This window comes from Haliotis rubra, unplaced genomic scaffold (assembly GCF_003918875.1).
Source record: "Haliotis rubra isolate DU_JTF1 unplaced genomic scaffold, ASM391887v1 Scf581, whole genome shotgun sequence".
In the NCBI taxonomy this organism is placed as follows: Eukaryota; Metazoa; Mollusca; class Gastropoda; order Lepetellida; family Haliotidae; genus Haliotis; species Haliotis rubra.
Window position 1 is genome coordinate 664,046 of NW_025767281.1, and position 13,621 is coordinate 677,666.

At 40.5% G+C, this 13,621-nt stretch overlaps 1 protein-coding gene across 1 annotated transcript in view; it reads right to left on the reverse strand.

Moving 5' to 3' along the window:
- The window catches only part of LOC124254775 (sodium-coupled monocarboxylate transporter 1-like), a 28,560-nt gene extending 16,629 nt beyond the window's left edge, over nt 1-11,931 (reverse strand). Inside the window, exons 1-7 of the mRNA XM_046688627.1 lie at nt 11,802-11,931; nt 10,899-10,987; nt 10,308-10,426; nt 10,041-10,111; nt 9,739-9,825; nt 9,015-9,235; nt 8,543-8,655 (exon numbers count right to left, since the gene is read on the reverse strand). Coding sequence (XP_046544583.1) covers nt 8,543-8,655; nt 9,015-9,235; nt 9,739-9,825; nt 10,041-10,111; nt 10,308-10,426; nt 10,899-10,987; nt 11,802-11,900 — 799 coding nt within the window. The 5' untranslated portion in view covers nt 11,901-11,931. The remainder of the gene's footprint in view (nt 1-8,542; nt 8,656-9,014; nt 9,236-9,738; nt 9,826-10,040; nt 10,112-10,307; nt 10,427-10,898; nt 10,988-11,801) is intronic.
- Between the last annotated feature and the right edge of the window lie 1,690 nt (nt 11,932-13,621).

Below are 13,621 nucleotides of genomic sequence, written 5' to 3' on the forward strand. Positions count from 1 at the left end.
ATATTTTCATTAAGATGGTTCTGAAAGCAAATGCATTAATGATTTTACATTGAATGTTGACAATATTACGGTTTTGCATTATTACCAGTCATTATGTACATCACGACAATGATCAAATGAATGTTGCTGTCACTGAATATTGTCACACATGAAAGACAATATGTAATTAACACTCATGTTTAATATCTTTCATCGCCGCGGTATTAATCCAGGCAGCAGACAATGTTGCTATATGCTTTCATTGCCGCAAGTCCTTTGACACGATCACGCTGTGCATGGGGAAACTCTTTTTGGTACACCATGTGCCGGAATGATCGAGTATGTAGACAATGGGGCCGTATTTATACAATTTCCCATTTCCCAAGTTAAGTGTATTTTTACTTTGTTTCCTTCAAAGTAAACTCAAACTAATCAGGATTTTTTAAAACGTAGTATTTTTGTAATTTTAATTTTGGCTAAATTTGACAACAATCGCCAGCTGCTGAAGAGTTGATATAGATTCAGCTAGGGTCCATGAAGGTAACAAAAGTACTGTAAGTCCCAATGGTCCCTAGTATGGCGATCAGCCTTCAGTTGCTGGTGATCTATAGCCCGTTTTTATTTTGTACTGTTGTCTGTAGTGATTTATTTTTTTATGATAGCGTACTAAATTCAATTACGAGCTGTGATACTCTAGTATTTTTACTGTCCTTCGATCACAATTTTTTACGTTCTAAATTTATTCATTTTAGTATTGATATAAATGAAATTGATCTCGTTACGATATGGCTGAAATATACTGTGATGCTAAATCATAAGTCACTCACTCACTCACTCATGCTGCGGTCTCAACGTGCTTTCAACTATTCAGGCGTTAGTGTCCCGTCCTTGGCTTCACAGGCGGTGGGGTTCGCTGGTCAGTGTTTCAGACTGCTTGGCATAATCCAACCCCATATTTGAGACTTTCCAGTAAATTTCATTACACGTCACGACTTTGAAGGCGCTTAATGTAGCCCTGGCCAATTTTTGGTCCGAATTCTATGCTCTCTGTCACACCTTGAGCTATGTTTCTGATAACCCATGAACCCCTTCTTTTCTGAAATATGAATAAACCCACAAGCTATATTTATAATTATAAAACTTTCTTTATTAATACAGGAATACATTTTGCAAAACATTGATGAAATGGATATACCTTAACTCTTACAGCTATTTCGGTGCAACAAATGTCCATAATGCTTTTGTGAGCAGCTACAAATATACAGTTACTGTACATAAATCACAGATTTGCCTTGTGCAGATATTTCCAGGTTTTACTGCAGTTATACTATACCAAATCAGTAGTGTTACAATCACTTTTCGTGCAAACATGTTGGGCAAATAATGCTTCTCCATAAATATTAAAGCTTCACCCAGTTTTCATTTTTTGTGAGCATCATCAGCAGAACTCCTTGTTGCAAAGAGACATCAGCATGAAATACACAATGCCATTTAGAAAGTGGTCAAATGTAACATATGTTACATTTGGGATTACACTTTCTCAGTAAAGTACAGATTCTTCTTTTATAAAAAAGTACAAGAATCTGTACTTTACTGAGAAAGTGTAATCCCAAATATAACATATGTTACATTTGACCATCTTTCTAAAATGGCATTGTGTATTTCATAGCTTTTGGCCGTGGGAGCCGTGCCAATTAACACTTATCAGAGGGGTACACAAAGTCCGCAGTCTAGACTACCAGTTGTCCGACTTCCATTTTTGTGGAAGCCGCGGTGGCTGAGCGGTCTAGGCGTCTGACTTTGTGTGCTGGCGATTAGGTGCCTGACTCTGAGGGTGTGGGTTCGAATCCCGGATGGTGCTCAACCCCCAAAAAGTACTAGAATCTGTCCTTTACCGAGAAAGTGTAATCCCAAAGAGACGTCAGCAGATCAGCATCCAGTGGAAGCGAGCTGTAGACTCTCAGTTGCAACAAGCCGAGAGAATGGTGATTAGAGTAAAGTTGCTCTGTCTGAAGTTCAAGTTGGTGACAACGATCCAGTTCACATCCCATCCGTGGACAGAGGTAGAGCTGATCCCGGCAACTTGATCGGTGTGATTACTGACATTAACGACAGTGGCATGTACACAATTGCTGTCAAAGCTGATATTGTATCTGGTAAATATCCTCTTAATTTTCAAACAATTTGATGTTTGCGACACAGCTCTCTACACCTTAGAGGGGTTTTAATATCTGGATGGATGTACATTGCACGAAGGCGAAAACGAAAACCTGCCCATGTTTTTACACGCCAAAAATAGTCGCCTTCCTGCGAAGACACCCTTAGATGATATGTCTTCTGACGCTCAGCAGTCCAGTTTGGGTCAGCCTGTGGTGGACAAGGCTTTGTTAAGCGCAATTGTGCTAGAGTCAAGAGGTGCCAGACAAATAGATGCAAGTGCTACAAGGCTGGTGTACAGAGTAATTCAAGGAGCCACTCACCATTGCCTTGTCAAAATAAAAACTGAATTGATGTTCTCAAAACATGTCCATCATACATTTCCTTATGTACATCAAACATGTATAAATCTATTATGTTGAATACACATATCATTGTAGCAAAGAAACGTCTCTATCCTGCTTAATACAAAAGTCTAATTTCACTTCTTTTTGGAAGAAATATACCTCAAACTACACAAGAAGTGATTTCAGAGAATGTTTCTCAAATTCTAGTCTATTTTTCAGTGATAATGTATAATCCCTGAAAATGTCAGTGATTTTGTGTAATCTTTGACTTAATCAGACTGATTATACATAATCACTGAAAAGCTCGGGGATTATACATAATCCCAGGTTTTACATATTCACTGTAGCATATACAGTACGTAAATCACAGATTGGCCTAGTGCAATGCTTAAACTATTCTGCAGGTTATACTACACCCAAGCAGAATGGTGCGGACTGAATCATCAGTCTGTTGTCCTTAGCTGATTTTGTTTTAATGTACATCCATCCAGATATTAAAACTGACCATTCCTTTACAATATTAACTGTAATGCCCTTTAATACAATGCTATATGATGAAAGTGACCACAGGTCAAGCGGGTGACATTTTGTGCGGAGCTGGTGCTGGTCTGTTTATCTACCTGTTCTCGGAAAAGGAACTGGTTGAGGTAGCCATTATTTTTGTTTTTATTGTTGCTAGACGTCTCGACTATGCACACACGTACACGTAACAGCTGCTAAGAGCCTAGTTGCATTTGATAAAACTCGTTACTATGCAAGTCAGTTGGGAAATATTTGGTTTTGTGAAACTTTGACACAGGTACATTGTATGGATAAGCCTTATTTGGTACACTATGTGCCATGGATCTGTGACGGCATCCGTCATAATGGTAAAATGTAACTATTAGCTCTCAAACAGATGGTTAATCACTGGACATACAGGTGGGGTTTGGAGGAAGTGGGTGTTGACAGATTTTCCATGGTCCGTGAAAGGTCTTGATATGGATGAAAGGTAACATGTTTGGGGCTGTTAAGAGGGCCCTATTAGGCAGTTACCAGCACCACAGAACTGGTTTTGGCAGCATTAGTGATACTCTGGTAGGATCTTGTGACCAAATGGAGCTGATTGATATTATGCCTGGACGAATCATCTCCCTTGGCGAGGCGCGTGGTGCCTCAACACGTTACTAATTCATAGTTCTGGTACCTGCTACCGATACCAATGTGACATTCCCATTCTATTACTGATTCTCAACAATGAAGACTTGTACAATACTGACAAATTTATGGATAACATCTTCTTTATTTTGTGAATGGGTCGTTTCGGTACAGATTCTTCTACCTGCCAGAAACGGTACAAGAATCTGTAACTAATCTGTCCCACTCACAAAATAAAAGAAGTTGTTATCCGTAAATTTGTCCTTATTGTATTTCTCAACTTATAAAATGTGACTCAAAGAAGTCAACAAAGACCTGCAGCTACTAGTCTCTGTATTGTCATATCTCTTTTATTGATGACGCCAATATACGAAGGCAATAACTTTACTCAAATAGTCTATGGGATCATGATTGTCGTCTATATCGTCATACAGAACTGAAATAAAATAACAATGATCATCTTTGAATCTATCATGTTGTTTTACCTACTTTCGACGATCATATACGTCGAATAAGGGGGGTGACAATAAATATAAGCATGGTTATAGTAAACAACTCGGTTAGCTGTAATTATTACATGGACGTACATAGAAAAGGAACGAAAAATGTCTTACGCACTATCAGCTATATCTCACTAAAGCTGTCCTCAAGAAATGCTTCTTGAACAAGTGATTCTGATTGTGTGCACAAAAAACAGATTTTTCAATAAGAACACTTTCAATCAATTCAGTGAGTCATTTTTAACCAATCAATCAAATTGGACATTTATAAAGCTCTACGGAGTCCAGATTCACGTTCGCTTAGTCGAATGCTCTTTTGAAAAGAATAGTTTTAAGACAAGATTGAAAGGTGTTGTATTCTTTGGTATTTTGACACTTTCCGTCAATGCTTTCCAGGAAACAGCGACTACTGTACTCAACGTTCTGCTTATGTGGTGACATGAGCAGATGGAAAACCCTAGTCGTGGTCACCTGCTGATCCGAGCATGTAAAGTCTGTCACTAATTCCTAGAGACAGACTGGAGAAATCCCATTTTCGGACACACGCCGCAAGGTGGATGTGGATCCGGAGCATACTGGATACTCCTAACAGCATTCCTGAACATTCCAAACTCAATGTCTAATGAAAAAAAACACTTAAAACAGTCAGTTCTCACAATAAAATAATTCACAGAATATCCCCATAGCATTTCTACCACACTATCTTCGTAATACGTATAGATGTATATATTGCAGTTTTGTGCGCACACACACACACACACATATATATACACACACACACACACACACACACACACACACATATATATATTATACACTAGCCACATACAGAAACTGTGCACCGAAAATATAAATGTAGGCACACAGCGTCTATAATACAGGTGTGAACACAGCAAGTATTGGAGACAATCAAACACTTATGCACGTGCCAGGCGACGTGACGTTATTGATGGTGGCCTATAAGCTTGCAATGTGTTACTGCAAGTACAGCCCGTGTAGCTGCACACAACATGTGAAACTCAGAAATTGCTGTCACTGTCGAAAGCTTGATCGTTGGTCATTCAAACGTTCACAAATTCACATGAAAAGACACACGCACATTATGCTAAGATTAACATCTGCTAAACGTCATGAAGCCATTGGAATAGTTCGAGCAGGCATGAGCCAACAACAGGTGGAAGCACACTTCCAATGTCATCGTAACACGACATCTGCAGAGGTCAGGCGTTATCGAAACACTAATGACGTCGCCGAGCACCCATGTTCTGGGCGTCCCCGAGTAACGACGCCAGGACAGGACAGATGGATTCGGGTGACTCATCTCCGACACAGGTTCCAGACGGCAGTGACCACGTCCCAGACCATTCCAGGACTGCGCCAAATCCATGCCAACACCTTCAGGAATCGTTTATGAATCAGTATGGGATTCGACCACGACGCCCTGCCATACGACCCATTCTGACACAACGTCATCGAGACAACCGTCAAAGATGGTGTCGCAATCATTTTCTTCAACCTCGAATATGCTGGAGGAATGTTGTTTTAACAGATGAATTGAGGTTCAACATTTCCCATAGTGACGGGCGTCAACGTGTCTACCGGCGTTTAGGGGAACGTTATGCACGCAACTGTATCGTGGAGAGGAATCGTTTTGAAGGTGGCTCTGTCATGATTTGGGATGGAATAGCAGCACGTCACAGAACCCCTCTAGTGATTGTTCAAGGCAACCTCACTGGTATTGGCTACATGGATCAGATTCTGAGGCCTGTGGCAGTTCCTTTTCTGGAACCTCATGGACCAGGATGACATTTCAACAAGACAACGCTCGTCCTCACACGGCTAGGATTGCAATGGGCTTTCTTCACCAGAACAATGTCATGTTACTGCCCTAGCCTGCAAATTCACCGGATCTCTCCCCAATAGAGCACGCGTGGGATGAAATGCTGCGCCGTCTACACCCTCTTCCACATCCTCCAGATAACGTTCGTGACTTGTCACGAGATTTGGAGAGGATATAGTAGGGCATTCCCCAGGCCTTCCATGCTCATTTGGTAGCCTCTATACGTCTTCGCTGTGCTTCACGCACACAGTGATCATACCCGTTACTGACTTGGTAACTTCGTCGTGTGACCCCCTACTCGATTTTGGACTTCTGACGTCATCGTTACGGATATTGTTCATGTACTTTTGACATTTTGTTGTGGTGCGATACTTCAGCTTAAAAAGTGTCTACATCATTTCGTCTTTGCTTTGTTCTATTCCAGTTCTTAATGAATTTTCTGTGTGCACACTTCCTTTATGTGGCTAGTATATATGTTAGCATTTTTGGCCATAACGCACTACTGATACAAATAGATGGAACAAATAAAATGTGAAGCAAATCACACTTTCATGGGTCACTGGTCCAGAAATCCACTGTAGAGGACGTTCAGTATTCACGCGGTATTGTCACATATTGGTGTTCATCATCATCCTTCAGCTTCATGACAAATGTCTCCTCTTCCCCATGCTGAAGCAATTAACCAGTTTACGTAATTCAGATGTTCGAAAACCCCGATATTAGCGATTTACGCTTCATTTTCTGTCACATAAAGACGCTTGGGTACCAAACACACATCCTCTAATTGGCGCATGGGATTGTCATTGATGTTGTTAATGTCATTGACGTTGTTAAGATAACTTGACTTGCACTCAGCAATATTCCAGCTCTGTAACAGCCTGTAATCGAGTCTGGACCAGGCGATATAGTACCAACAGCATGAGCATCGATCAACCCAACTGGGATACGATGATATGTGTCAACCGAGTCAGCGAGACTTACCACCCGTTCCCGTTAGTCGCCTCTTACGACAAGCATGGGTTGCTAGAGACCAGTTTTAATGGTCTTTACGGGTCTATGTTAGAAAATGGTAACAATATACAATGTATTCTTACTTTGTTTGAATCATCGACGTTGCTAACGTTGGCACATTTCCTCACGAAAGTAAACAATACTCTATCATCCTCAAGTGGTGGATATCTGTGCCCTGAAGCATAAACAAATGAAATGAGACATTTATAATGTCGTAAATATAACTCTCCAACACCAGAAAATAACCATTGTCGAATATCCCCTGACACGGGTTCCACTGGTTATAGAATAGCGGTAAGAGGAAATGTGCATGGAACGGCGATAATTTGATGACACCACGTGTCGCCAAAAGGGTAAGTCCTGTCCTGTCTGAAACTTAAAGACCAATATTTATGACGATTATGATCTTAACTTACAGGCACATGGAAAAACAACACAGAACTGAACAACACATGTAACAGTGCGCTTTGTTGAGGCTTGTTCCTGTTTCGCAACCATGGAGATCCGGGTTACAACGTATCTGCAGTTACCAATGCTTGTCGTGAGGGCGATTGATGGATCTGGGGGTCAGGTTTGCTCACTTGGTTGTTGCATGTGATTGTATCCCAATTGCATTGAGCGATGTTCATGTCAAAGATCCAGACTTGATGACCGCCATCGTATAGCTGGGGCAATGTCGTGCGCAGTATTAATTAAAATAACATTGATGATGATGTTACACTGTTCTGTCATATGCCTGTGTTAAGTCATGCTTGGTTGACAGATCTAGAGGGGTGTTGTATTCCGATGTCATGGATCATTGAACCGCTAAAGCAACAAGTATGATCTGGGATATTTGTGCGAGGAGTCTAGTTATACCGGTGGAGCAGGACATGCTTTCCCTCTTTAGTGAACACCTGATGTCAACATTCATATTTCAGTGATTATTCCGTGACGGGATATGTTTCGTTAATGGTTTGGAGTTGCTGCAGCACGTCCTGTAAAGTACGATCATGACACAAACGAACTTATGATTCATACACATTGTTCGTATCAAATTGTTTTAAATTTACATGTCGTGTACATTAAATTAATGTGGACATGAACATGTGGTTATCTGACTTCATGCATGAGTACCCGTGAAGATCCGGGTTAGAATATTCTTCAGTAACCCATGTTTGTCGTAAGAGACGACTAACGGAATCGGGTGGTCAGGCTCGCTGACTTGGTTGACACATGTCATCGGTTCCCAATTGCGCAGATCGATGTTCATGCTGTTGATCACTGGATTGTCTGGTCCAGACTCGATTATTTACAGACCATCGCCATGTAGCTGGAATATTGGTGAGTGCGGCGTAAAACTAAAATCTCCCACTCACTCATGCATGAGAAAGCTTCAAACAACGTGACACAATAAAGATAAATAACATTGCTTCAAGCTGTTGTCATTGTCTGATTCCAACTGTATCATATTAACACCTGTATGTGGATCATTTATTACCCCACCTCACCTCACCCATCTCTCTGCCTTTGCCGTGCTAAATACTATATACTTCATACTGGTATATCAATGATTTTAGAAGTCGACCTACGTGTAGCCAAACTGACGACCAGTCCCACAACAAAGGCCATCAAACATCCAGTCAAGGCGTAGTAGAGGTAAGAAATATTGTAGAGTGGGTTGTCACCAGAGAACACGGTGGAACTGTGTAAATAAAACAAAAACCTTTCCAAGATTATAGAAAATATCTGGACTAAAAGTACTACGTATTTCAACAAACGGCGTACATCCATTTTATCAGATTTTATCAGACATAATTACCCTGTGCCGTGAACCCCTGTCTTGAGCATGCTGTGAATGGTTGTGAAACCTTACAACAAACTGCATATTTTTAACGGATTGCATGCCCGTTAACGGAATCATCACGCATACCATACACTGATTTCACTGTTATGTGACAGGTATGTTTTCATACATATATGCAGCCTGGACTAAGGGATATGTAATTTCATTATGGATTATGCTAATAAGGGTATCTGAACTGATGTTGTCGTTGACGGAACCTTTCAGTGGTGGTCCAGGCTGACGTTGATGTATAATCTGCTGTAGTCGACATGTCCTCCATGTTAAACACCTGCATGTTTGTTGTGTTGACTATGCCATCGACCTTGCAGGAGTTACCGGGCACCGGCGGAAGTGGTACAGGTCTACGTCCGTACAGGGCGCCGCAGATAGCGATCCACGTGTTCAGCACGAGCGACATCAACACTCCACAAGTAGCCCCCTGCAAGATAACCAGCAGATGACATATACCCCGTGGTTACGTAATGCCATCTATCTGACGATATAACACCAATCGTTATCTTCTTGAGAGTACTTGGTTTGTCTTTGTTGAGTTTATTCTTCATTACAGTCGACTAACAAGACAGGGTGGTCGGCTCACTGAACGACTTAATAAGTTTCTACTTTCAACATTCATCAAATTTTAAACGGATGCCCATTTGAATTGTGTTTGGAAATGAATATATCCGAAATATTTTAAGAAAGAATACTTTTCAGAATGTAGATCTTGCATAAATGTACGTAAAGGGGGTATATTCCTTGATCTGAATCTCATTCAAGGATATGACTTTGTAATGAAACGTAAACGAATGATCGCTAGTCTCATCTGCGTCCTTGGTCTAGGGCTTTCAAATACGTTAGTACTTACAATACTGGACTATTGCTGTGGTCTTTTCAAGTTGTACATGTCTATTTGGTATACAGTTTGGTAAATGAAGTACTTACTAGTTTATTGGCCCAAGGAACCATGGCAGAAAGAAAGAAAATCCCAACTAATGGCCCGGCACACGATCCCACCAACGCCATAGAAGCCTAGAGAAGAGCAACATGCTACAGGTAACGGTTCTTTCTTGTGTCCAAGACAAACATTCTACAGCGGTATCCTGTTAAGATCTTCATTATTACATATATCAATAACTAGAGCAACAAATGTTCCTCGAATTTTTAATAAATATTCCTTCTTTGTTTACGTTCAGTCATAGTGTAAATTTGTGTACTGTGGCTGGAAAATAGTTCAAAGAAAGTACCTGCATGACGGTTCCAGGAAGAGAATTGGCAAGGAAGCTCAATCCAACGGACAGAAAACCGAAGAAGAAAACTGTATAAACAAAACATGGTCGTATTGAGTTATTCGAAAACGCCATTCTGCGACTGTGACTATGAATTTTTAGATTCCGCAGTGATGCAGCCTACAACTCATAGGTCAAAGGTTGTCATTGTAATTTGATACCTCTGAGTGACCCAACCGAGTCAAGTAGTTTCGAAATTTGTAGTAGACTATATTTCATCACTACCTGATGTTTTGGCAACCAGCAGTTTAACCTTCTCTGTTGTAGAGTATTTGTCAAACAGCGGCTGCAGGAGATCCTCTATAGTGTTAGTTGCAAGGCCGTTGAGAACGGAAGAGAAGGAACTGTCAAATGATAATAATAATAATGAAATTAATAATACATTAAATTACATTCAACACAGATGTGTGTGGAGGAATATGTTTGCAACAAAAACGCTTGGAACCCTAACACATAGTGTTTCTAGGAAATTATCTATGAACACTTGAGAAAGATCCAACAAGATACCTTTCATGACCACATAATATTATTAAATATAGACTGTATTGGAGAAACAGCTATCACCATCACCATCACCATCACAATCACCATCACCAGTATTGAAAATGATCCATACTCCGAGGGCATTCCAGTCATCTAATCTTGCCTGAAGAGGTGTCTGAAAGCAGCTTTAGTGGTTGGACTCCGTAATTTGGTTGATTGTGCATCATTTAACAACTACAGAGAGATACAAGGTGGGTTGTACTGATTAGATACGACTGGCCGTAAAGTTAGTAGGTATACTGCACTGCTTACTGTAATAATTAATTGCATTACCTGAGTGCAGCGCTGAGTAAGGTGGCCAGGAATAGGCCTGGCATACCAGGGATGTCTTGGAAGATGTCCATGATGAAGTACGGCATCAGCTGAAGCATTCATACAAGGCCCACTGAACAGTTGGGATGATCAACTGTGTGGTTATTCTTCTTGCGAAAGTGAAAGTGAGTCGATTTTTGAATAATTATGGCTATGGACTTATAAAGTGGGACTTTGTTAAGGAGAAAAACTTCTTTTTTATTGTCTATTAAAAGTGCCATTTTCTAGGGCTGTGCAATATTACCGGTAAACCGGTATATACCGGTACAGTATCTCGCGATACGATTATCGCGATATGGTTCAGATTCTGCAATATATTGGGTCATCCAGAGTGAGCTCCCTTTGCATTATCTGCCCTTGATTTCCTAGCAATAAAATGTGCTCTAAAAGTGCCAAATATACATTTATTTGTGTTGGTTTCATGCAACATTTTACAAGTGGGAGTATCTTTATAAGTGACTCCAAAAGTGCCAAATATTCTACCAAATGCGTTACGTTTTGTGGGTTTGAATGGTTTCATATGTGACATTTTGGAGGAATTTAAGGGACCGCTCATATTATATGGCTTGGGGGTGATGATGATTTTTATGGACAAGCATGTACAGTATGAATGAGCTATCTGCCCAGTTACACAAAGAGCGGCCATTATTGCGTGCCATACGGTATTTACAGTTACAAAGAGCGGCCATTATTGCGTGCCATACGGTATTTACAGTTACAAAGAGCGGCCATTATTGCGTGCCATACGGTATTTACAGTTACAAAGCCATACGGTAGCGGCCATTATTGCGTGCCATACGGTATTTACAGTTACAAAGAGCGGCCATTATTGCGTGCCATACGGTATTTACGGTAATGTTTTACCTGATTTTTGTTCCTGATGAAGCCAGCATTTAGTGGGTCACACATATTCACTGAGTAGTAAGCGTAGGCAACAAGTCCCATGAAGCATGCTGTCATCATGTACACAGTGTTGTTAAAGATGTTGATAGTGTATGCCCTTCAACAAAGAAATTAGGAGAACGCACTGTTTGTTGCTTAACGCCGCACTCAGCAATATTCCAACTATACTGCGGCGGTCTGTACAAAATCCAGTCTGGATCAGACAATCCAGTGATCAACTGCATGATCATCGATCTACGCAACTGGGATACGATGACATGTGTCAACCAAGTCAGCGAGCCTGACCACCCGATCCCGTTAGTCGCCTCTTACGACAGGCATGGGTTGCTGAATCGGCCTGTATCATAGCAATACTGACAGCAAAATATGTATGGCAACAAATGTTCCACGAATTATTTCCAGCATGATAAGATGTTTATGTTCGATTCTAATAGCAAATGTAAGGTGTGAAACTTGTCCAAAGTCTTGTCAAAACTCAAGTTGTGCTGGAAAATGCTGGTATGATAGTACAAGGCAACATATGCGAAAGGAAGCTCAACCCAACGGAAACAGCATGGATTGCTGAAGACCAATTCTAACCCGGATCTTCACGGGTCTCTTTTCACTTGGAAGATGTCACAGTGTGTTTAATGCTTCATTTATGAGTGTGTAACTCGTGTTTGAGTCGGGTGAAAATGCAATCTTAGCCACAATGCACTTTGTGAGCACAAAACAAAACAAAGTGGGGATGGAAGTGTCAAAGCTCATCGCTATTTTCTGTCGACACATCATCTTTTTGTGCTAAACCAAGCAATGTGTACTGTGAAGTTAATATGTACTGAACTGTACAAAGCGAGTTTTATATTTTACCAATAAATTCTAACACATTTACATTTGAGCCTGTCTGGCAGTAGGCAAAGAAAAGACTCTCTGCATTGCCGATTGGTCGAACGTGAAGGACATATAAGCGAAGGTTCCTCCCACAACGAGGCTCCAGAAAGAGTGTCGGACACGAGGATCGAGGCTGAAGCTTCAAATATAAAAACATAACATGAATAAGTGCTATTAACAGGGTCTGCAGCCATGTATAATAATAAGTGAACATGCAGCTTTATGGATAACGACTTACGGTCTATTTCATTTAGCAACGTTTCACGCAGATTCTTGCATTATTACTGCAGCTTGATAAGGAAATCACAATGTTCATGGAAGCATTACTCCATGCAATAAACCAGAAGTTGTTGGGGTTTTTATCCATATGTTGTATGTTTTCTCATTTACTCAACAACTTCTGGAATGAAAATTCCTTTTTTGTTAAATTGTATTTCATCATTCAGATTTTGTTCAAACGCTTTGGTCCGTTTGAGATTTTGATCTAGTTTCATCAAAGTATTTGCATGAATTAGAAACAAAATATTGATTGTATTTGTTATAAATATCGATCATGACTGATGGTAAAAAAATACGCATCTGTGTTCTGTTCCATATACTTACTCTAAAGGCGTAACCCGGCCTCCTTGTACAGCGATCTCCCATGTTGGTCCAAACCCGCCGACAGCAAACACCCCCTTTAAGAGATGACAAACAATATTACAATGGTCTGATAGAGGAACCTCCACATTACTGTTTAAGTTAACGTGAGGAGGATAAGATGTGTGACCCCTTGATAGAGTGTGATTTGACCTTTTGTTTGAGAAACTATATTTTACTCATGGTTTACTATTTAATTTATTTTGTAAAACTCTCACTGTTGTGCATCATAAGATTGCTATTACACTTAAAATCCATCAAATAAATGGCTT